Source organism: Papio anubis, chromosome 4, assembly GCF_008728515.1.
Source record: "Papio anubis isolate 15944 chromosome 4, Panubis1.0, whole genome shotgun sequence".
Classification (NCBI taxonomy): Eukaryota; Metazoa; Chordata; class Mammalia; order Primates; family Cercopithecidae; genus Papio; species Papio anubis.
The window spans coordinates 28,353,726-28,380,030 of NC_044979.1; the positions used below are offsets into that span (position 1 = coordinate 28,353,726).

Below are 26,305 nucleotides of genomic sequence, written 5' to 3' on the forward strand. Positions count from 1 at the left end.
CACTACCCCATCATGAGTACGTGCCCTTCTGAAACTTAAATCCTTATCCTTTATCCACACACAAAAGGGAGAGCCCTGGAGTACAGCCATCCAAATGCAGAGTTGTTTAGATAGTAATGGCGTCTGCATGAGGATGTAGAAGAGTCCTTATGACTTACAGGAGATATGGAATATAGCCTCCCAAACTTGATATTTTGAGTTTCTGAAATTAGCCTTCTGCCTGGTCCTTGTAACATACCCCAAAGACAAAATACAAAGTATTTCCAGACATAATCATCAATCCTTAAATTACAAAATAAGACATTTTTATATATTGGAAGTATTAAGTTGTTCTTAAATAACCAGCCACGGCTGGGCGCGGTGGCTCACGCCTGCAATCCCAACACTTTGGGAGGCTGAGGCGGATGGATCTCAAGGTCAGGAGTTCGAGACCAGCCTGGCCAAGATGTCGAAACCCCATCTCTACTAAAAATACAAAACTCAACCGGGCACGATGGTGGGCGCCTGTAATCCAAGCTACTGGGGAGTCTGAGGCAGGAGAATTGCTTGAACCTGGGAGGTGGAGGTTGCAGTGAGCCGAGATCACACCACTGCACTCTAGCCTGGGAGACAGCAAGACTCCGTCTCTAAATAAATAAATAAATAAATAGCCAGCCACTTCTCTGTTGATTACACTGTGATGCCAATGAAGTTATGTATAATTTTGGGGTCCCTTTCTATATACTGATACTAAAATGGAAAAAGTTTTGGTAAAACATTTTAAAGATGAGAGAAGGTATATGTAGTTTCAGTTACCTTTGTAAGGGATGCAAAATTTGGTTTTTAAATGGAGCAATAGTTTCTTTTGGTTAATTCCTGTGCTTTTTGTTTTTTTCATAGATGCAGGGGGAGGCACACCCTAGTGCTTCCCTTATTGACAGAACCATCAAGATGAGAAAAGAAACAGAGGCTAGAAAAGTGGTCTTAGCCTGGGGACTCCTAAATGTATCTATGGCTGGAATGATATATACTGAAATGTAAGTGAAGCAGCCCAAAAAAAGTGAAAATTTAAGAAGCTGGTTCCACAGATTTTTGTGTTTGTTTTTGATTTTTGGTGTTTTTAAGTTCATTGGAAAGCCTTTCTAATTTTTTTTCAGGACTGGAAAATTGATTAGTTCATATTACAATGTGACATACTGGCCCCTCTGGTATATTGGTAAGTAATTAATTTTCACTGTAACTTACATTTACCAATGAAAAACTACTTTCAGGTTTAATTCAGCTTAGTATACATTTACCAGTGAAAAACTGCCTTTAGGTTTAATTCAGCTTAGTATACATTTCCTTATTCAACAAGTATTTGCCTGCCTGCTGGGTTGTAAAAACTGGGAATACAGCAGAAAGGGAGCAAGGTAAAACCCTGCTATTATGAAAGGAACGTTCTCTTAGACAATCAAATTAATAAACAACACTTCAGGTAATTATGAGTTCTGTGAAGAAAAATAAGTTTAGCGGTTAGTGAGATTTGTTTTTGTTACTCTCCTGAAATGCCCTTTCTGCGTCTCTACCTTTCTACCTTTCAAGACCAGCCCAGATTTCTGCTCCATTGATGCCTTCCTCAGTTTTCACATTCTTTCCTCTCTTCTTGTCTGCTCTTCCATAGTCCTTGGGTATAAACAGTCTTTATGGATGTAAAATAAAATTCATAAAATTAATTTCATTAATCTAAAGTCTTTTACAGGGAGATAGTGTGCCATGTTGGGAGAGCAAGGGATTTGCGATCAGCAGACCTCAGTTAGAATCATGGCTTCACTAACTAACTCTATACTCTTGTAAGAGTCACTTGGCTTCTGAATGAGTGTTGGTTTATATTTAAAATGAAGGTGAAAATATTTACTGTACAGGGTTGCTAGGATTAGTGCTATTTTGAAATTTTGAAACTCACTAGTAAATGACCTACACTTATTTATTTATTTATTTATTTATTTATTTATTTTGAGAAGGAGTCTCGCTCCATCACCCAGGCTGGAGTATAGTGGCAGGATCTCAGCTCACTGCAACCTCCACCTCCCAGGTTCAAGCAATTATCCTGCCTCAACCTCCCAAGTAGCTGAGACCACAGGTGTGTGCCACCACACCTGGCTAATTTTTATATTTTTAGTAGAGATGGGGTTTCACTATGTTGGCCAGGCTGGTCTCGAACTCCTGACCTTAGGTGATCCTCTTGCCTCAGCCTCCCAAAGTGCTGAGATTATGGACGTGAGCCACCATGCCCAGCTGCCCTACAGATAATAGACATTCATTAAATTACAGTTTTTATGAGGAATAAGAAGGTAAGAATAAGAAGGTAATTTTAGTTAGTTCGCTAAGTATAGAAGGTTTTTGTGTTCTCCAATAAATGCCCTCCTCACCCCCCTTTTATTAAAAAAAAAAAAAATTGTTCTCTTCCAGAGCTTGCTCTTGCATCTCTCTTCAGCCTTAATGCCTTATTTGATTTTTGGAGATATTTCAAATATACTGTGGCACCAACAAGTCTGGTTGTTAGTCCTGGACAGCAAACGCTTTTAGGGTTGAAAACTGCTGGTGAGTGTTTTACATCTCTTGCAAAGGTGGGGAAAAGGTTGACAATAAATCTTTCTCAATTTAATTTTCCCATTTCGTAGACTCAGAGCTGGAAGGGACATCAGCTATCTTAAGCAGGATACAATAAATTGTCTTATGACCAATGATTATCATTCCTTCTTGTATACGGTCAACTATTTCATGCAAGTTTGTTCCATTGTTCAGGTGCAATTAAAATTAAATGACTGACTTGCTGAGTTGAAACCAGTTTCTGATTTTGCACTCTGGAAATGATAAACACCTAATTTGTGTCCTTTGGTAATAATACATTCTGTGATTTAACAACCAAGTAACTCTGTTAACTTTTTTCCCTGAAGAAAAAGACTTAGTTGCTTAAATATATTTTCATATAATTTTATTTGTATGTACATACACATATGTTGCTTTTTTTTTTCCTTCTAGTTGTACAGACTACTCCTCCACATGATCTGGCAGCAACCCAAATCCCTCCCGCTCCACCTTCCCCTTCAATTCAGGGTCAGAGTGTGTTGAGTTATAGCCCATCTCGTTCACCCAGTACCAGTCCCAAGTTCACCACCAGCTGTATGACTGGTTACAGTCCTCAGCTGCAAGGTCTGTCCTCAGGTGGCAGTGGTTCTTACAGCCCTGGAGTGACCTACTCACCTGTCAGTGGTTATAATAAGGTAATGACTCTCTTCTCTTGTCTAGTCACATTATTTTAGAATTGGGAGGTATACTAAAAATCACCTAATGAGTCAAAACTTATTTTATCAATGAGCAAACTGAGACTTGACTTGCCCAGAACACCCATTTAAAAACCAAGAATATCTGGTTTTAAAAAAAACACAGTATCTCAAACACAACGTCTTAAACAGAAAAAATGAGCATTTGCAGAGATAACAAACTTAGGTTCACCATCTACGATCTTTCAGAAGTCGTTTGAAACCATGATTTTTTACTTTGGTTGCTTTTACTCATGTTTTCCCTCTTTCCTTCTTCATGTGAGGCCTTTGTATATCCTTTTAGAGTTTTAGTGTGTTTTATCATGTTGGAGTGTCTTCTAAGCTAGAAACTGGGATTGTCACATAGTTGGTTTTTTTTTTCCCAATGAGTACAAATTAATCTTGAGTATGGACACTTTCCATGGAATAGTGGGAACCTTCATTCCCACTCCCACAGTAATGTGAAATTTTGTTCTAATTTTTAGGATTAATAGAAACTGGATTGACAAATTGAAATTATGACTCCTTCCTGAGGCATAAAACTATTCATATAAAAGGGGCATTGAAAGAAGAGTAGTCATTTCAGATGCTGTCGCTACTGTGTTGGACTGACATCTCTATAGCTGCTAGTTAAAAGAAGAGTCTCTGGAGATGAAACCGACACACTGTCTGCCCTTATCCATTTACATATTTATTTGTAACGAAATTCCATACTACTGGTTATCTGATATTAAAATTAATTTTGGCAGGTAATAGAATTTTGAACAGTTTGTACAAGTTAAATTTTTATGAAAAAGTATATATGTAGTGAAAATTCATAACTCATAGGTAAATGTGACTTAAAAATAGTTTTTCACAAGGTAATACTAAATGATCCTTATAGAAAATTGGAAAAGTAAAATAGAAGGAAAATTATTATAGTCCTGCCACACAAAAATAATCTGTTTAATGGCTATTTAATACTCATCTAATGGATATACCATAATTTACTCTTGAATATTTAAGTCATTTTCATTTTTTAAAAACTTTTTAATGTGTACTAAATAGCCCTGTACATAAAATTCTTGATAAATTTGGGATGGGAGTGTCTATCCAAAAGAATTGTACCAATTTACATTGTCACAGAAATGTAGAAGAGAATTTGTTTTACCTCACTCTTGACCATCAAGTTAATTTAAAAAAAAAAAATGAATCTCTGCTAATAAGAAACATGACAGGCTGCGCGTGGTAGCTCATGCCTGTAATCCCAGCACTTTGGGAGGCCGAGGCGGGCGGATCACGAGGTTAGGAGATCAAGACCATCCTGGCTAACACAGTGAAACCCCGTCTCTACTAAAAAATACAAAAAACTAGCCGGGCATGGTGGCGGGCGCCTGTAGTCCCAGCTACTCGGGAGGCTGAGGCAGGAGAATGGCCTGAACCCAGGAGGCAGAGCTTGCAGTGAGCCAAGATTGGGCCACTGCACTCCAGCCTGGGGAACAGAGCAAGACTCCGTCTCAAAAAAAAAAAAAGAAAAGAAAAGAAACATGACAATAGTCTATTGTAACTTTTAACAAAGATTTCTTTCAAAGCCACATAGCTAAATCAGGAAGTTCTCGTTCTTTACTCACTTGTCTTTTGGGTCTGTATAATCTGATATTTTTTCTTGGGTTGCTATTTAATTATAGAGTGTAAAATATATGTATATACAGAAACTTTAAATGTTTAATAGTCTTATCTGTTTATCTCCTTGTGGTTTGCTGTTTTTAAGTTTAGAAATTTTCTCACTTTCAGAATTGATTTCTCCCCCACTATAGTATAAGATGATAATTTTACTCATTTTTATTTTATGCTAAAATTGATAACTAGTTGTCCCAATATCATAAATTATTTTTACCTTTAATTGACTTGGAGCTTCCTTTGTATTACATATGATTTTGCGTATTAGAGTCTTCTGGGTGATTCTGTTCACTTGCTGTGTTTTTAGTGTTGTGTGTAGCAGTTTCATTGTGGACTGTTAGAACAAAAAATGTCAAATACTATTGCATTTTTGATTCAAAAACAGATAAATCAAGCTTATGTTCTATTTGTACAAAAGAAGTGACAACACCAAAATATCAAGTATGATTTTTATTTTTAAAGAAATAATTTTTTTCTTACATTAACTCTCCCTTTGTACCTACTCTTTTCCAGTCATTTCTTTTGCCTTGTATATCTTTATATTTACAAATTTGAGGGGAAAAATAATGAAATGAGTTTTTTTTAACCTTAGTAATCTTTCTTTTTTTAAATCTTAAAAGATGTATCAGGAAAATATCAAAAGAAAGTAAAGGTGACGGCCGGGCACGGTGGCTCACGCCTGTAATCCCAGCAGTTTGGGAGGCTGAGGCGGGCAGATCACAAGGTCAGGAGATCGAGACCATCCTGGCTAACACGGTGAAACCCCGTCTCTACTAAACAAAATACAAAAACTTAGCCGGGCATGGTGGTGGTCGCTCGTAGTCCGAGCTACTTGGGAGGCTGAGGCAGGAGAATGGCGTGAACCCTGGAGGCAGAGCTTGCAGTGAGCCGAGATTGTGCCACTGCACTCCAACCTGGGCGACAGAGCGAGACTCCGTCTCAAAAAAAAAAAAAAAGAAAGAAAGTAAAGGTGACAAAGGCATATCAGGAAAACATAAAAATAAGGTGGTAGTATTAACAATGTATAACTTCAGAGGAGTAAGAATTATATGAGACAAAAGGTCATTTTAAGTTGATGGAAGAAATAATACATAAGATGAAATAGTTACAATCCCAATCCTTGTATATTGAATAATACAGCATCATAAAATGTAAAGCAAAAACCTTTAGAAAAATGAAATCAATACACACAATTGTATTGGAAGACTTTAGCATTATCAATGTCTGATAAAGTAGGCAACAAATAAGGACACAAAAGATGGGAGCAATAAAATTTAATAAGAACCTCCATAAGAACACTATTGAATATTGTGCCATTCTATTTGAGATAGTCATGGAATTGAACATGTTGTATTTTCTGACCAAAACAAAAAGAAAACTAGAAATTAAAAATAAAGGTTTGAAAAATACCACTAAAATATTTTTAAATACTCACCAAATTATTAGGTTAAATTAAAATTAGGAAAACAAGAATGCTTCAGTATCAGAATTTATGGATATAGTAAAAGCTATATGCAGTGGTAAATTCTTAACCTTAAATGTTTTTATTTTTGTTTTTGGGGGGGGGGTTTTTGAGACAGAGTTTCACTCTTATCGCCCAGGCTGGAGTGCAGTGGTGCGACCTCAGCTCACTGCAGCCTCCACCTCTGGGTTCAAGCAGTTCTCCTGCCTTAGCCTCCTGAGTAGCTGTGATTACAGGCACCCGCCAGCATGCCCAGCTAATTTTTTTATTTTCAGTAGAGATGGGGTTTCACCATGTTGGCCAGGCTGATCTCCAACTCTTGACCTCGAATGATCCACCCACTTCGGCCTCCCAAAGTGCTGGGATTACAGGCATGAGCCACCTCGCTGTGCCCATTTTTGTTTTAAAAAATAAAAATAGATGTACTAAGAATTCAGGTCAAAATTATAAAATTATAACAAGGAGGATACAGAAAAAATGATAGATATATGGTACAACGTGGATGAGTCCTGAAAACACTATGCTAATGAAAGAAGCCAGTCACAAAAGACCACATATTGTATGATTATAGTTATATGAAATGTTCAGAGTGGGCAAATCTATAAAGACAGGAAGATTAGTGGTTATCTAAAGTTGGGGTGGAAAGGAAGGAGAAAAGGAGATTGATATCTGATCAGTTCTTTTTTAGTAGGAGGAAGGAAAAGAATGTTCTGAAATTGATTGTAATGGCTTTATAATCCTGTGAATATACTAAAACACATTGAGTTGTGCACTTTACGTGAGTGAATTGTGTGGTATGTGAATTTATATCTCAATAAAGCTATTTTTAAAATGATAAAAGCAAATGTTAATGAATTATTATCTAAGAGCTTTTTTCTGTGTGCATGGGAAATCCCATAAAATAGACAAATCTGTCAAATCAGCAGGGCAAATAAGACATAGACTTAAGGAGAAATTGAAATGGAAGATTTAGAAAAGGATATAGAGAAGTTTAAACCAAAATGAATATTTTTACATTTTATGGTAAGAGCAGAGAATAGCTATTACCATAACGTTTCATGTCTCTGTGTTGTTACTCATCTTTTAAGTTATTCTCTCTGCTGAAAACACTCTTAACATCATCCTTTGTTTGTTTAATGGTGATAAAACATACCATTTTTAAGTGCATAGTTCAGTAGCGTTAAATGCATTCAAACTGTGCAACTGTCACCATCATCGTCTCTAGAACTTTTCATCTCCCCGCTGAAACAATGTGCCCATTGAAAACAGTTAACTCTCTTTTTCCATCCCCTAAGTCTCTGGCAACCACTATTCTGTCTCTCTGAATTTGATACTCTTTAAGTACATCATTTAAGTGGAATCATACAGTATTTGTCCTTTAACTGGCTTATTCACTAGCATAATGTCCTCAGGGTTCATCCATGTTGTAGCATGTGTTATAATTCCCTTCCTTTTTAAGGCTGAATAATACTCTATTGTATGTATACACCACATTTTGTTTATCCACTCATATATTGATGGCTTCTACCTTTTGGCTTTTGTGAAGAGTGAATGCTGCAGTGTACAAGGCTGTACAGCTTATCTGTTTGAGTCCCTGCTTTCAGTTCTTTGGGGTATATATTAAGAAGTAGAGTTTATATATCTATTTTTAATTTTTTGAGGAAACACTCTATGGTGTGTGTTTGTTTTGGTAGAGATGGGGTCTTGCTATGTTGCCTGGGTTGGTCTCAAACGTCTTGACTCAAGCAGTCTTCCTGCCTCAGCCTCCCAAAGTGCTGGGATTACAGGCATGAGCCACCACACCTGGCCCCATACCATGGTTTGTAGCTACTTACATTCCTACCTTAGAATATTTGCATAATGATATATCAAACAAAGCATAGTATTTTAAAATAGTTGCTTGTATTAGTCTGTTTGGGCTGCCATTAAAAAATGCCACAGGCTTTGTGGCCTGACAGAAATTATTTTCTCATAGTTCTGAATGCTAGAAGCCTGAGATCAAGGTCCCTGCCAGTTTGGCTTCTGGTGAGGGCTCTTTGTGGTTTACGGACAGCCACTTTGCCCTCCCATGCCTTTTCTGGTATCTCTTCGTGTAAGGACACTGAGCCTGTCAGAACAAGGCCCCACTCCAATGACCTCACTTAGGCTTATGACCCCCTTACTTCAAAAACAGCCACATTGGGGGGTAGGGCTCCAACATACGAATTTGGGGAAGACACAGACATTCAGTCTATAATAATGTTCACTTTTTTCCCTCTAGACTGTAACCCTCTTGAGCACAGGATTATGTGTTTTTATTCATCTTTGTTTCCTTAGCCCAGTACATGGAATATAGATGCTACATCAGTGTCTGTTGAGCCAAACTAATAACTTAGAAAAGTTAATGAAATACATTACTTTTCTTGGAAAAAAAAAAAAAAGCCAAAAATTGGCTAAGAAGTAGAAAACCAAAATGAGAGAGAAAATTTAAAAACGATACATCACATACATCCCCAGAAGACTGTAGGGCCCTTAAGTTTTATTATTGAGTTCTTTTAAACTTTGAAGACACAGTTACTTTATAGACTTTTTATTATGGAAAATCTCAAACTCACAAAAGTGAAGTGACCAGTTTTAATATAGTGAACTCCTGTGTATCTTTTACCCATCTTCTAAAAGTTATTAATATTTTGCTGGCCTATGAACAGCTAATTCTGATCCAGTAAAACAACTTGTTAGCATCAACTTGAGTTAGAAAACAGGATTGAAATCCTGATATGATCTTCAGCAAGTTATGTAAACTCATAAGACGAATATAGTAATCATGTGTACCTGTTATTGAAAAGATAAAATAAGACAATGTATGTATTAAGCATAATTAGCACATTGCCTGACATATATAATGATTGCCTAAATACTTGGTATTCAATACGAATTATTACCAAATACAGAAAAGATAAGAACACCACTACCTATTTTACTTTATAGAATGTAATAAAACTTAAAGCACAAAATAGTTCCCCCTGGGATCTGTAAAAAACAAACCAAAAAAACTTAAAAATAAATAGGACAATGTGAAAGTTGTAAACTAAATAATGGTTTGAATTCACAGAAATTAACAACTTTTTTTTCTTCTTTTCAAAATAACCTTTAAGGAATAATTGATAACCAGGTAAAGTTTATCCTAGCAATGCAAGAAATCTATTAATACATTATATTCAGGAGTTCATTTAAAACCTAAAGTTTGAAAAGCTGTTTCCTAAAAACATCCATTTTCGTATTAAAAACTTTGGTTAAGTGGCTGGATACACGGTAAATATCGAAAATCAATAGCTTACAGTTATATATATGCCAGCATTATTTAGTTAGATCTATAGGGGTTTCCAAATTCCTTTCATAATTGATTTAAAAACATAAGATCCCAAGATTGAGCTTTAGAAGTGGGGCCAAAATATTGCCAAGAAATATAAGAGATGCTAGATGAAGAGAGAGAAAATGTGCTTGGATAAAAAGATACTGTTATAAAGATTTTCTCCCTACATGCTAATGTATAAGGTGTATGCAATTCTAATTAGTCCCAGTCTACCATTTTTTAAAAATAGATTTATGCAAGTTACTCATTGATTTTTAAGTTAATAAAGAAAAACAAATGAGCCAAGAAAATTTTGAGTAACAGGATACTTCCCCATAGACATTAAAACTTAATAAGTGAAATATTATGGCCTCTAGGCAAAAATAGGCCAATTAATGCAATAATAGCCCAGATATAGTGTATATAAGGATGTAATATGTTAATTTTAAAAATAAAAGAAATCTGTGTGGAAGAGGATTAACATTTTTATTTTCAAACAGCATTAAACAATTACAAGACTGATTAATCTTTAACTTGTTGCAAGCTAATATAAAGTGATCATAAGACCCCAATAGAAAAAAATTGTAAATGTACTTGAGTAAACATTTAAATAAGTAATCCAAGTGACTAGTAATTGTATTTTTTAAGTGTTTAACATCATAAATATAGGGAAATGCAAATTAAATGTCCAGATTTTAAAATTCTTGTATATCAAGTAACTGTTAATATGCTTTCACCAAATAATTTCAGTTTTTAGGAATCTGTTAAGGGAAGCCATCAGACATTCAAAGATTTATGTACAGCTATCTTCATCATAACATTGACAAAGCTGTGTATATTTTAGAGATTTTAAAATACATAAAATATGAAAAAGGATTATATTATCTCTGGGTGGCAAAATTACAGATGTTATTTTATTTATACTTTCTATTTTTAAAAATATGCATGTGTTACTTCTTTTTTTAAGAGACAGGGTCTTGCTCTATCACCCAGGCTGGAATGCAGCGGCACGGTGATGGCTCACTGTAGCCTCTAACTCCTAGGCTCCTTGAGTTACTTTTTTTTTTTTTTTTTTGATGGACTTTATTTTTTAGAGCAGTTTTGGGTTCACAGCAAAGTCAAGAGATCTCGTGTAATCCCTGTCCTAACACGCATAGCCTCCCCGATGATTAGTATACCCCCTCACAGTGGTATCTTTCTTACAGCTGATGAACCTGCATTGATACGTCATTATCACCCTAAGTGCATAGGTTACATTAGGGTTCACTCTTGGTGTTGTACGTTCTATGGGTTTGGACAAATATGTAATGATGTGTTCACAATTATAGTATCATACAGAATAAAAAATCTGTACCACTTACTCATTCTTCTTTTCCTCCAAATTCCTGTTAACCACTGTTTTTTTTTTATTTTTTTATTGCTGCCATAGTTTTACCTTTTCTAGAGTGTCATGTACTTAGACTCATACCTGTGTAGCTTTTCGGATTGGCTTCTTTCACTTAACAATATGCATTTTAAGATTCCTGTATGTCTTTTCGTAGCTGGAGAGCTCACTTCTTTTTTTTTTTTTTTCTTCTTTGAGACGGAGTTTTGCTTTTGTTGTCCAGGCTGGAGTGCAATGGCGTGATCTCAGCTCGCTACAACTTCCACCTCCCAGGTTCAAGCGATTCTCTTGCTTCAGCCCCCCGAGTAACTGGGATTATAGGCGTGAGCCACCACGCCCGGATGATTTTGTATTTTCAGTAGAGACAGGGTTTCTCCATGTTGGTCAGGCTGGTCTCAAACTCCCGACCTCAGATGATCCTCCCGCCTCAGCCTCCCAAAGTGCTGGGATTACAGGTGTGAGCCACCGTGCCCAGCTCACTTCTTTTTAGTGCTGAGTAATACTCCATTACCTAATTTTGCCAGTTTATTTACTCATTCACCTACTGAAGGGCATCTTGGTTGCTTCCAAGTTTTGGCTATTATAAAGCTGCCATAAACGTACAGGTTTGTGTGTGGATGTAAGTTTTCAACTCCTTGGGTAACACTAAGGAGCACAATTACTAGATCGTATGGTAAGAGAATATTTACTTTTGTAAGAAACTGCCAAACTGGGTTTCAAAGTGGCTGTAGCATTTTGCATTCCCATCAGCAAAGAATGAGAGATTCTGTTGTTCCACAACCTCATCAGCATTTGATGTTGTCAGTGTTGTAGATTTTTGCCATTCTACCAGATGTTTTACTTAAGTCAAAAACCAAAACAAAATGTATTTCAATTAAAGAAAAATAACGTAAAGATCTTTTATTTTGTATAGTTGGCGAGCTTTAGCCCCTCTCCTCCTTCTTCATACCCTACCACTGTTGGACCAGTAGAAAGCAGTGGATTGAGATCTCGCTACCGTTCTTCACCTACCGTCTACAACTCACCTACTGACAAAGAAGACTACATGACCGACCTACGGACTTTGGATACTTTTCTTAGAAGTGAAGAAGAGAAACAGCATAGGGTTAAGCTGGGTACATATATATTTTCTTTATATCTACTATACCTATTTTTGGTGTCACTTAATCCTTAACCTATTATTTTCATTATTTTAATATCCATACTAACATACTTTGTTAGCACTTTTTTTACTTTATATGTAACATAATTTTACACAGTTAGAATTAAGTTCACAATTTAAGAAGTGAAATATAACTAAACTAAGAAATCTTGAACCTACAATAAGATTGAAAGCTTTTTTGTATAATGTAAGTTACAATTTCTATTTAAAGTTGAGGCTACAAAATAATGTTTTGAAGCAGTGCATAGTAAACTTACTCAAATTATAGCTGTCTCTTTTCAGGTAGTCCTTTGGAAGGTTGGTGTGGCAGAGCAGGCTGAAAGAGAGAGCATGTATTCACTTGAGAAGCGCTGCTGTTTTTCAGAACATTTTAAAACTTGCGTTTTAGTATTTCCTGAAAGCCTATAGTTTACCTTGGGAAAGAGTGTTAGCAGATCTTAATCTGTTTGGGGTGGATTTGATTATTACAGAGTCAATTATTTGAAACCAAATTAGGTTATTGAACTGAGTAATGATTTTTCCCTGTCAGGAACTTTCATGGAAAGCATATTAGGCGCTACTAAGGAAGCCGGTTATTGGACCATGGCTCTTTGTGTCGCTTGAAGTCTCACCAGTGATTTTTAATTTCATTTTGCCTGAAAGTGCCACAGATGTTACAGAAACCAGTCAGTATTATCTTCTTATTTTTGATACATGCTTGTTAAAAAGAATTTGAAATATTTTGGGTCTACTGAAACTTTAATACAGAGTATAATACGAAGAACCTATGTATCCTTGGCACATCTTTGTAATACCTAGATATTTTCTGACTTCACTTTTATTCTTTGACCCAGTAGGAGCTATTTAGAAGTAATATTATTGTTGTTTGGAAGTGTTATTGGTGTTGCTTTTAATTTTCAAGCCTGAAAAGGCTTGGTTACCTTTTTTTCCTCCTAAGTTAATTTTACTGTGGTTAGAGAATCTGATCTGTACCTATCAATTTTGTGTTTATTCGTTTGAGACTTGCTTTTAGGTCTACCATGTGATCACTTTTCTGTAAATGGCTTTGGTATGTTGAACAGAATGCAGAGTCTCTAAATTTGGGCCTCTATATTTGTTCACTGTCACACTTCTTGATGGTATTCTTAAATTCTTTATCTTACTAATTTTTATCTGCCTGATCTATTGGTTGGTAAGAAAGTATGCCAAAAGCTCCCATTGATTGTCTTCCATTAAGTGTTTTCTCACAATTCTGTCAGATTTGCTAAATATACATACGAGATTATGTTAAATGCATGTAAATTCAGAATTGTGAATATCATTCTGGTGAATTATGCCTTTTATCTTTATCTCTTAGGCTTTTTGCCTTAAAGTCTATTTTGTCTGACATTGACACATCTATATTAATTTCTTTTTGGTTAGTATCTGTCTGGTATCTCTATCCCTATTCTGTTAGCCCTTCTGTGCCCATAGGTTTTCGAAAATTAAGTATTTTGTGCAAATTAATAAATGATTAATAAGTATTTTGTGGGAAGCTACTTATCTAAAACTACATAAATATTTGGTCCCCATCAAATTTTTTTTTTTTTTTTTTTTGAGAATAGGTCTCACTGTATTGCAGTGGTATAATTTTGGCTCACTGCAGCCTTGAATTCAGGGCTCAGGTGCCTCTCCCACCTCATCCTCCTGAGTAGCTGGGACTACAGATGCATGCCACCATGCCATGCGAATTTTTGTGTTTTTAGTAGAGACAGAGTTTTGCCATGTTGCCCAGGCTGGTCTCAAACTCCTAAGTTCACACAACCCACCCACTTTGGCCTCCAAAAATGCTGGGATTACAGGCGTAAGCCACTGTGCCTGACCCCATCAAACTTTGACTTACTAGTTCTAACATCCTTTTAAGATTATTTTCAAAATTATTACTATGTTGGTTGTCATGGGGCTTTCCAATTTCATCATTTTTCCTATGTTTATTTATTCCTTTAACATTTTTCTTTTTTTTTTTAACTAATACAGTATACATAAAATTTACAATATTAACCATTTTTTTTTTTTTTTGAGATGGAGTCTTGCTCTGTCGCCCAGGCTGGAGTGCAGTGGTAGATCTCAGCTTACTGCAACCTCTGCCTCCCAGGTTCAAGCGATTCTCCTGCCTCAGCTTCCCAAGTAGCTGGGATTACAGGCGTCTGCCACCATGCCTGGCTAATTTTTCTGTTTTTAGTAGACACGGGGTTTCACCATGTTGGCCAGGATGGTCTCCATCTCCTGACCTCAGGTGATCTGCCTGCCTCAGCCTCCAAAGTACTGGGAATTACAGCCATGAGCCACCGTGCCTGGCCCAATATTAGCAATTTTAAGTGTTTAATTAAGTGGTGGTAAGTACATTTACATTATTGTGTAGCCACCTCTTACATTTATTTCTTGGTATTCTATAAGATAAAGGTTTCTTCTCCCTAATCATATCACTTATGTTGATGATTAGGTTGTCCCAGATTGGGCTAGTGGGATGCTCTGTAAGCTGACTTCTCTGTTCTTTTGACATGATACCATCATTCTTTGAGCTAATCCCCCCACCCCTACCACCTTTCCAGTACCACAAAATGTCAGGCTCATTTTGTGTTGTCCCTGGCTAGCTCCAGAGTCAGTCTGTTTCTCTAAGAGCCCTGATTCCTTTTAATGGAGAACGATACTTAGAAATTAATATCTGGGCACTGGGCACACTGTTGTTATTGAGGTATCATTATTCCAGGTCCTCTAGGAAATATTTGTATAGACCCATACACCGATATATGTACACACACACATCTATATGTATTATTCTGTCTGTTTTTAAAAAACCATGAGTTTATAATGTTATTTCTAATTCCAGTCCAGCTATACAGTTTATTCTGTCCTCCCCACTTTTCATATTTGTAACTTTCTCCAGTAGTAAAAAACCAGCCCTCATATTCTCTCTCTCATGCACACTTTCTTGCTGAATCATTTGAAAGGAAGTTGCAGGCATCCTGCCACTTCATTCCTGAGTATTTCACATGCATCTCCTAAGAACAAGACATTTTCCTTTCTAACTACAATATGAGCTGGGCACAGTGACTCACACTTGTAATCCCAGTACTTTGGGAGCCCGAAGCAGGTGGACCACAAGGTCAGGAGCCTCATGATCAGACCAGCTTGACCAACATGATGAAACCCTGCCTCTACTAAAAAATTAGCCGGGCTTGGTGACGCGAGCCTGTAATCCCAGCCACTCTGGAGGCTGGGGCAGGAGAATCACTGGAACCCGAGAGGCAGAGGTTGCAGTGAACCAAGATCTTACCACTGCACTCCAGCTTGGGTGACAGAGCGAGACTCCGTCTCAAAGGAAAAAACCAAATAACTACAATGTGATTGTCATGCTTAAAATACTACAAGTGTTCATATTCACATTTCCCCAGTTGACCTAATACTGACCCTTATAGTGCTTTTTTTTTTTTTTTACTGATGCAGGATCCAGTCAGGTATCACATACTGCATTTACTTGTGCTTCTGTTGTCCCCTTAAATCTAAACCATTTGGATAGTTTGGGTTGTGTGGGGGTTTTTGTTTTGTTTTCTTTTTTTCTTTTATGACATTTACATTTTGAAGACACCAGGCTATTGTTTTGAAAATTCAGATTTGTTTCATCATTTTGTTACTATTAGATTCCGTTTAAATATTATTTTCTGGCAAGAATACAACATAGGTGGTGGCATGTCCTTTTCAGTGTATGACATCAGGAGATGCGTGATGCTGCTTTGTCTCTGTCGGTGATGTGTAATAAAATTGGATCACTTGGTTAAGGTGATAGCAACTGGATTTCTTCATGATTTTCCCTTTATGTCCTGTTTCTATAACAGCATTTTACCCAGTGATTTTAGCATGTATTGATGATCCTTGCCCTTGATAAAGTGGTGATTATAAAGTGGAGATTTTCTTTCTTTCTTTTTTTTTTTTTTTTTTTTGAGACAGAGTCTCGCTGTGTCTCCCAGGCTGGAGTGCAGTGGCGCGATCTCGGCTCACTGCAAGCTTCGCCTCCCAGGTTCACACCATTCTCCTGCCTCAGCCTCCTAAGTAGCTGGGACTACAGGCGCCCGCCACCACGCCTGGGTAATTTTTTGAATTTTTAGTACAGATGGGGTTTCACCGTGTTAACCAGGATCGTCTCGATCTCTCAACCTCGTGATCCTCCCGTCTTGGCCTCCCAAAGTGCTGGGATTACAGGTGTGAGCCACCACGCCTGGCTAAAGTGGAGATTTTCTAATTATTTATTTGTGCATTTCATAGTTGGGCATTCTTCTCTAAAGAAGAGCGTTCTGTTTTACCCCCACCCCAACTTTTTTGGTTTAGTCATTGTGGACTCATCAGCTCTTTCTTTAGTAATGTCTAAACTGTTATTTAACTAATTCATTGAGTTTTTTAATTTCAGCCACTTGTTTTCATTTTATAGTTTTATTTGGTTCTTTTCAAATATGCCAGGTTTTTGTAGAATATTTTTTATTCTTATGTTTTCAGTTCCTTTTTCTGTCTCTGTTGCTTAAACACACTTTTTTAAAGTTATTTGTCCAATAGTTCAATTATCTAAAGTTCTTGGAGGTTAAATACTCACCATTTTTGTCTTGTTAGTTCTTATGCCTGGAGGCTTGTTTCCTTGTATTTGATGTAATTTCTGTTTGTTTCTGGTAAGTTTATCTTGGCTGGATGGAAGCTTTGTCTCTTCCTAGCTGTCTTGTATTTGCCTCTGTCAGGTGCTTTAGGAGTATTATTGACTTTGAGCTAACTTAAGTAATTTCTAAGCTTGGAGATTCCTGGACCTCACAGGTAATATAAATGGGCACTCTAAACCCATGTGAAGATATATCTATGATTTTTAAATCTCGGGGTGCTTTTTCTTTTTTTTTTTAAATCTCCCAACAACCTATGACAGACAAGCTTTCATTATCTCCTGGTCCCATTGAACAGATTTTTTTCTTATCTACTCAGAATGTGGCCCTTTGAGATTCCTGGTCCTCTACCAGCAGCAGGGACTAGGGGTAGGAGAAAGGTGTCAGCCCAACTCTCTACCTCTTATGGGCCCAAATCCTTATCTCCATTTCCCACTTGGGCAATGAATTCCAAGCTAATAGATTTCTCAAGGCCTACAAAATTCTTTAGAGCAGCCACAGCATCCTCTTACAGGCTATTTTGATTTTTAATTCTCTTTTCATTTTTAACCATTGGCTATTCATAGCCTTACTTTTTTGCAAGCTCCATTATTCTTTTTAATAATTTTGTTTTTGTTTTTGAGATTGAGGTTTTTTTTGTTTTTGAGATGGAGTCTAGCTCTGTTGCTCAGGCTGGTGTGCAATGGGGTGATCTCGGCTCACTGAAACCCCTGCTTCCTGGGTTCAAGCAATTCTGCCTTAGCCTCCTAAGTAGCTGGGATTACAGTCGTGCGCCACCACACCTGGCTAATTTTTGTATTTGTAGTAGAGACGGGGTTTCACCATGTTGGCCAGGCTTGTCTCGAACTCCTGACCTCAAGTGATCTGCCCACCTTGGCCTCCCAAAGTGCTGGGATTACAGGCGTGAGCCACCGCGCACCTGCCTAAAGAACGTATTTTATTTAATAAATATTTTTAGACATTTATGGTGGGAGATGTTTTAGGTTGTCTGGTTTGCTGTGTTGCCAGATTTCCAAATCTCCACGTGCTTTGACTCTTAGTTTTTTGAGGTTCTCCAGCTGTAGATTGTGTGCTATTGTGGTGGTGGTGGTATGCATCATGGAAAGGCCTGTTTTGTCATTACTTGCTATGTACATTTTTTCTTTGCTTTGACTAATGCCCAGAGGTACTAGAACTTACTATTTCTATTCATTGTCTAAAGCCAATCTTCAATGAAATTTTTCTCAAATACAGGTTTTTTCATAGAAAACTTATGTTTCTTAAAGTTAATAATCGCAGTGATTAATCAAAATAGGATAACTTTATGCTCTGTTATGACCATGTTTCTTTCCATTTCTGTTCTCTATTTATTAAATCATTTGTGTTGGTTGGCAACTGCTTTTCTTAACATTAATTCATTCCTAAAGTCAGTTTTGCCATTATTTCATACAAAGTGTGATGTTTCTTTACTATATGTAGCTTTTTATGCCAGGATGAAACATACGACATTCACCAACGCTCCTACTAGCTAACCTTCAAAATTTTGATGAATTGAAATATTGCTGCATATCCCTTTGATGATTTCTAATTCTTTGTGCCTGTAAACATAAGGAAAATGAGTTTTGTTATTTTCCAGTCATTCCTTTCAGAATTCTGCTAAGATTAAAAAAAAAAAAAAAACTTGTTTCTATTTATGAGTTTTGTTTGAGGGTATAAAGTACCAATTGATATTTTTTATATCAGTTAAACTCTGAAAATATAAGCCCTTTATAAATACCATATAAATGTCAAAAACTTGCTTATTTATTTAGGCGCTATGCTAGATGCTGGGAAAAAGAAAATGCTTCCTGCTTTCAAGGAACTCAATTCTATTTGGGAAAACAGACAAAAACTATAACCCTGAAGTGTGATGAGTATCCTGGTTCAGAGGCCTCTGTAGGAGTACATTCCTAAATATAACTTTTTTTTACATATCTTAAAAGTAAATTTATAAATTTAGAAGGATAACCATCAGATAGTCTTTTAATACAACTCAGGAATTACCACAGGCTGTTAAATAAAACAGTAAAGTACAGGGACAAATAAGTTTAGCCTGTTACCAGGAGAGTAATCTTTTAGTAGGAGGCTATAGTTATCCCATTCAGAAGGAGCTTCTACAAACTTCAAACAAAGAACTTGCTTAGCCTATTTATTTCCTAAAGAAATTTGTTTGTTTCTTACTAAATGATTTAAAAGTCTTAGAGAGTGAAACGAGCTTAATTTTTCAACAAAACTAGACAGATTCCTTTTGACTGCTTATTGTTCTTATAACTCTTAAAGTGATACGGCCTAGAAAATACTGTTTTAAATTTTTAATCACAAGCCGACTGTGTTCTCTAAAGAGAAAATTATGTTAGGGAGAAGAGAATCTCCTTGAGGGTTGGTCTTCTGATTCCTGGATTGGCGTTGCCTAGATACAAGTGTTAACTCTAGATGTCAGAATTGCTACAACACACTGATACTGTTTATCTTCACAATCAATTCTAGGGAGCCCAGATTCTACCTCTCCTTCCAGCAGTCCTACTTTCTGGAACTACAGTCGTTCTATGGGGGATTATGCACAAACTTTAAAGAAGTTTCAGTATCAGCTTGCCTGTAGGTCTCAGGCCCCATGTGCTAACAAAGATGAAGCCGATCTCAGCTCTAAACAAGCTGCAGAAGAGGTAAGTGGAAAATAAAAGTGACTTAATGTTTATGATTTATGCATTGCTAGAAAGTGTTCTACTTCTGGAACATATTTTCTGTAATATTCCATTCTGTTGGACAGAAATATAAATCTGGCACACATTAAGCAGTGGGAAAGCTCCTGTCTTACTTTGTGTACCTAAAACTAAAAACTAAATTATATCATACATTTTACTCTATGACACACAGTTCACCTTAGTGCCCTGCCTGAAACATATTTTTATATTGATTATAAAAAGGCTCTCAGGTATATAATTGTACTTAACACATACAGAAGTCTTGCTCTTAAAATATATTTGGATTAGAACATTTGTCAGTAATTTCATCACTTTAATACCAAATATGGAATTTTTATTTTGTTCTTAAAAGCAAGAAAAATGGGCTGGGTGTGGTGGCTCACGCCTATAATCCCAGTACTTTGGGAGTGCAAGGCGGGTGGATCACTAGGTCAGGAGATAGAGACCATCTGGCCAACATGGTAAAAACCCTGTCTCTACTGAAAATTCAAAGATTAGCCCAGCATGGTGGCATGCACCTGTAGTCCCAGCTATTGAGTAGGCTTAGGCAGGAGGATCACTTGAAGCTGGGAGGCAGAGGTTGCAGTGAGCCGAGATTGCGTCACTGAACTCCAGCCTGGGCAACAGATGGAGACTCCATCTCAAAAAAAAAAAGCAAGAAAAAAAATGTTCTTTACGCATACCAATGTAAGGAACTTTTAAAGATAAATCTGTGTGTGAACAGCATTTATAAGTGAGTAATAAGAAAATTACTGAATATTAATTAGATGAATATTGATGTTTGGGAAATTTTTTTTTCTAAGTTGATTAAATATTTTTAGGATGGGAGAAAGAATGATGATTTCTAGCAAGATTTTTCCTCACTGATTGTTCATTTTAAACATGAATTGTTATAGGTTTGGGCAAGAGTGGCTATGAATAGACAACTTCTTGATCATATGGATTCATGGACAGCTAAATTTAGAAATGTAAGTTCTGACGTTACTTTTTGGACAATATTAGTGCCTCTTAATATGCAAAGCATGTTATTGGAATATCATTTAGAATTCATTATAAATTAGAATATTACAGTTATAAAGGTACAGTATAAATGGTACATATGTAAGGATAAACATGACTGTTACTGTATGGTATTTATTTTCATGAGATTTTTTTCTTCCTCCATATTTAGTGAATTGATATGTTTTGAGAAGATAAAGAAATAATATGTTTAGTTATTAAGATCCTCCCGTTTCCAGTTCTCAATTTTATTTTCCAAAGAGCTTTTCTATTGGAGCCTTTTACGTACCTAGAATTGTGAGGGGAAACAAAAATGAGGCCCTTGCCCTCAGAAAACTTAAAGAGTTAGATAAGACAATGTATGCTTGAAGCTATTTCAAAGTAGATTGTGATTTCTGTTTTTCTAGAGAAGAACCCTCTAATCTTGGGCCAGCTTTTGCATATACAGAGTGAGTTAGTTCCCCATTTCCAACTCCATGTCTTCCTCCCACCTTCTCTAGTACCTGTATGTCCTGGATTCTGTTAGGCGTATGGACTTCCACTTCCATTATATGGAGCTCCACTTAGCTTCCGAAGGGGCTGCTACTTCTGTTGTTTCATCCTTCAACACTCATCCATCCACTCTGCATCTTCTAGAACTATTTTGAAATTACTTGTGCTCGTTTTTTTTCCCTTTTACTGTTATTTAAATAGGGTATCAAAATAGAGGGGCAAAAACTGGTTCTACTTTCTTGAACCAGAAACCCGGATGGCATTTTACAGATAATTCCTGAACCCAATCCTAGACCTACTCAATTAGAATTTATAAGGGTGGGGCCTAGACCTCTCTCTGGGATACGTTAGATGATTTCGTTACCGCCAAAGAGTGGCTGGCAAATTAAGATGCATGTAGTAAATGTTGGAAGAATAAATGAGTGAAATCATCTCCTGGAACTGGAGTTTGTTGTAGTTTCTGTTATAGGCTAGTCTAAAAATGCTAACATGTTTAAAATATGAAGTCTTAGTCAGACGGAGTATTAGCTACTTAGAAGAAATGCAAATACATTTCCTCATCTGAAGTCCCTAGGCTACCATGTGCTATGAAATGTAGAGTTTTTGGATTTTTTTTTAAAGCAATACATTTATACCTGTACCGTATATTTTATAACACCAGAGTCTAGTTAACACCCAGTAATCAACCACATTAATACTTATGCAGAAAAACATAGGAATAATCACACTCAATGGGATAAAGCCTGTAAATAGCTTCATGTGAATTCAGTTCAAGTCTTGCCAGTGGATCGAAATTTGCTTCCTTACATGGATTACAAAAAATCTTTTTAATTCCCAGAAGGTTTTTATTTCAGTTGTTTATATCGTATTTCATCGGAAACATTTTTTCATTATTTTATGGATAAACAAAAGCATGGAAACAGAAGTGGTAACTGAAGTTGCTACAAACACACACACAAAATAACAACACACAAATCAGATGGGATGTATCCTTAGACAATCTTTTCACATCCCAGCGTTAGTTTATATTAGCCATGGAAGAGGCATTTGAAAGTCCCAGTCCTAAAGTAATATTGTAATATTCAAATATTCACAAGCCAGTTTCAAATGTAATAAGTCTCTGTTTTTCCACGTGGCTAGGGAATTGGGTGAGCCTGCTGAGAGTTAAGCAGTTATGTTAGTTTGAAAAACTGTCTTACTGATTGCAAACCAATATAAACACTACATTAATAAATGTGTGAATAGCTACCCTACAAATGTAAACTGAAGATTATCCTTTTAGCTAAACATAATAATCAGAAAATTTTAAGAAAAATTTAACATATAGCTAAGTTGTTTTTTTTTTTTTTTTTCATGGAAAAAACATGTTATTTAAGAATGTAATTTAGTTGCTGGGCGCAGTAGCTCATGCCTGTAATCTCAACACTTTGGGAGGCCAAGGCAGGCGGATCATCTGAGGTCAGGAGTCCAAGACCAGCCTGGCCAACATGGTGAAACCCCATCTCTACTAAAAATACAAAAAATTAACTGGACGTGGTGGCAGGTGCCTGTAATCCCAACTGCTCAGGAGGCTGAGGCAGGAGAATCCCTTGAACCTAGGAGGCGGAGGTTGCAGTGAGCTGAGATCGCGCCATTGCGCTCCAGCCTGGGCAACAAGAGCGAAACTCCGTCTCAAAAAAATAAAAATAAAAAGGAATGTAATTTAGTTAATTTACACTCCAGTGGCATATTTATTTAACCATCTCTTGATTTCTGGTAGCTATTACTTTTATTCTCTTTCACTATACTTTATGATTCTTTTAATATTCAACTATAAGATAGTAAAAAAAAATTCTTAGAGTTGCTTATAAAAAAGAAAGTAATTGTTTGAGAGCTACTTTGGAATTATGTATCCAAAATCTGTACCTTATTTCTTCCTAGTGGATCAATGAGACAATATTAGTGCCACTTGTTCAAGAGATTGAGTCTGTCAGCACACAGATGAGACGAATGGGTTGTCCAGAGCTACAGATAGGAGGTATGTGGAAACGGAGCCCAGTGTTGGATTTCTATTAGTAAATCTACCAAGTGGAAAACTTCTTCTTGTAATAGACGACTTATTTTGTTACCTTGAGGTGAAAAACCCCAAATGTCTGTAATCTAGTTTGTTTTTTTTAATGTGACAGCTTTATCAGGATGTAATTTAGCTACCATATAATGTACCCATTTAAAATGTACAGTCCGAAGTCTTGGGTTATGCAACCATCACCATAGTCACTTTTAAAACATTTCATCACCTGAAAAAGAAACCCTCCACCTTTTACCAGTCACCCCCCATTCTATACATTCCTCCCAGCCCTTTGCAAGTGCCAGTCTATTTTCTGTCTCTATAGATAGGCCTGTTGTGGATATTTCGTATGAATGGAATCACAGAATATGAACATGACTGTGACTTCTTTCACTGAGCGTAGCGCTTTCAAGGTTTGTCCATGTTGTAAAATATATCATTACATCTTTTTTTTTTTTTTTTTTGAGACAGAGCTTTGCTCTGTCGCCCAGGCTAGAGTGCAGTGGTGCAATCTCAGCTCACTGCAAGCTCCGCCTCCTGGGTTCATGCTATTCTCCTGCCTCAGCCTTCCGAGTAACTGGGACTACAGGTGCATGCCACCACGCCCGGCTAATTTTTTTGTATTTTTAGTAGAGACGGGGCTTCACCGTGTTAACCAGGATGGTCTTGATCTCCTGACCTCGTGATCTGCCCACCTCAGCCTTCCAAAGTGCTGGGATTACAGGCGTGAGCCACTTGGCCCAGCTACATCATTTTCTTTATTGCTGAATAATACTCAAAATAGATCTACTACATTTTGCTTATTCATCAGTTGATTGACATTTAGGTGTTTTGCACTTTTTGGCTATTATGAATAATGCTGCTGTGAACAGTCACATACAAGTGTTTATATGGACCTATGTTTTCATTTCTCTTGGGTATATACCTAGGGATGGAATTGCTGAGCTGTACGATAACTTCTTAACTTTTTGAGGCACTGCCAGACTCTTCTAAAGCAGCTGGCTGCACCATTTTATATTCCCACCAGCGTATATGGGGTTCTGCTTTCTCCACATCCTTGCAACACTTGTCGTATGTTTTATCGTCATCCTGTAGTAGGCGTGAAATGGTCTCATTTTGGTTTTGATTTGCATTTCCATGATGACTACTGATGTTGAACATCTCATGTGTTTATCAGTCATTTGTATATCTTCTTAGAAATGTCTTTTTTGGCTGGGCGTGGTGGCTCACGCCTGTAATCCCAGCACTTTGGGAGGCGGGAGGCGAGCCGATCACCTGAGGTCAGCAGTTCGAGACCAGCCTGACCAACTGGTGAAACCCCATCTCTACTAAAAATGCAAAATTAGCCAGGCGTGGTGGCAGGCGCCTGTAATCCCAGCTACTTGGGAGACTGAGGCAGGAGAATTGCTTGAATCCGGGAGGCGGAGGTTGCAGTGAGCCGAGATGGCGCCATTGCATTCCAGCCTGGGGGACAAGAGCGAGACTTCGAGATTTCATCTCAAAAAAAAAAAAAAGAAATGTCTTTTTGGTTCCTTTACCCATTTTTAAATTTGGTTGTCTTTTTGTTGAGTGCTAGATGTTTTCTTTATATTCTAGATATAAGACCAAGACTCTTAGCAGATATTAATCACAAAGTTGTATAAAGCGTAAAGACTATGTAATAATAGTAATTTTCCATCACCTATTTTCAACTCTCATCTGCTAAAGGTAAAATTTTAGGGTACCATATAAATTGCCTAAAATATATATACTATAACTTAGTTATTAAGTAATTACCTTTACTATTACCTTTACTATTAAGTTATTAAGTAATTACCTTTACTATTAATGCTACAGTGAATATCCTCTTAACTAAATCTTTGTGTACATTTGTAATTATTTCTTTAGGATAATTTCTTAGAAGTAGAGTTGTGTGTCAGTAGGTACGAATATTTTAAGATTGTTGTTGTTGTTGTTGTTTTCTAGACAGTCTCGCTCTTTTGCCCAAGAGGGAATACAGTGGTGCTGTCATGGCTCACTACAACCTCAGCCTCCTGGGCTCAAGAGATCCTCCCACCTCAGCCCCATCCAAGTAGCTGGGACTACAGGCACACACCACCACACCTGGCTGATTTTTGTATTTTTGTAGAGACGGGGTGCCCAGGCAGGTCTTGAACTCCTGAGCTCAAGCAGACCCTCCGCTTTGGCCTCCCAAAGTGCTAGGATTACAGACATGAGCCAGTGCATCTGGACATATTTTAAGGTTTAGAAGATACACATCTCTTCAAAAAGCTTATACCAGTTTGTACTTTAGCAGCCATGACACATATAAGAATGCTTTTCCTAACATTGGATATTGCTAGTAAGTTTGGATATTTTGAAATTTTTAATTGCTTTTTAAATTTCTATGCATAATTATCTTGCAGGATATGATAAGAGAAATCACTACCATAAAAAGCTTCTGCTTGTCCTGCCATAATGGGCAACTTCTAATTCAACTTATTTTGAAAATGATCGTGTATCTTTTTATACATGTCTTTTTTTTTTTTTTTTTTTTTTTTTTTTTTTGAGACGGGGTCTTGCTCTGTCACCCAGGCTGGAGTGCAGTGGCCGGATCTCAGCTCACTGCAAGCTCCTCCTCTCGGGTTCACGCCATTCTCCTGCCTCAGCCTCCCCAGTAGCTGGGACTACAGGCACCCGCCACTTCGCCCGGCTAGTTTTTTGTATTTTTTAGTAGAGACGGGGTTTCACCATGTTAGCCAGGATGGTCTCGATCTCCTGACCTCATGATCCGCCCGTCTCGGCCTCCCAAAGTGCTGGGATTACAGGCTTGAGCCACCGCGCCCGGCCTACATGTCTTATAAAATTTTCTGTATATTAGTTGTTTATAGATTTGCCAAAATCGGTTTGGCTGCTTCTCTGGGGAAGGAGAAGGGATGTTGCATGTGTAAATCTGGCTACCTTGCCAGGAATGGGTGTAGGTAATATAGATAGTGCAAATTAAGATGAACTATTACTGCTTTCTTTCATTTATTCCTTCGACATTGAGTGCCTAATCTGTGCCAAGTATTAATACTATTCTAGGCATTGGGGGATACAGCAGTGAGCAAAATGGCCAAAGTCCCTGC

At 37.1% G+C, this 26,305-nt stretch overlaps 1 protein-coding gene across 3 annotated transcripts in view; it reads left to right on the forward strand.

Annotated features, from left to right (window-relative positions):
- The window catches only part of TMEM209 (transmembrane protein 209), a 43,007-nt gene that overhangs the window by 2,847 nt on the left and 13,855 nt on the right, over positions 1–26,305 (forward strand). For all 3 annotated transcript variants that reach the window (XM_031665159.1, XM_017957165.2, XM_017957166.2), the window contains exons 2-9: positions 880–1,016; positions 1,137–1,195; positions 2,431–2,562; positions 3,004–3,245; positions 12,034–12,235; positions 19,446–19,621; positions 20,557–20,628; positions 23,072–23,168. In XM_031665159.1, coding sequence (XP_031521019.1) covers positions 880–1,016; positions 1,137–1,195; positions 2,431–2,562; positions 3,004–3,245; positions 12,034–12,235; positions 19,446–19,621; positions 20,557–20,628; positions 23,072–23,168 — 1,117 coding nt within the window. The remainder of the gene's footprint in view (positions 1–879; positions 1,017–1,136; positions 1,196–2,430; positions 2,563–3,003; positions 3,246–12,033; positions 12,236–19,445; positions 19,622–20,556; positions 20,629–23,071; positions 23,169–26,305) is intronic.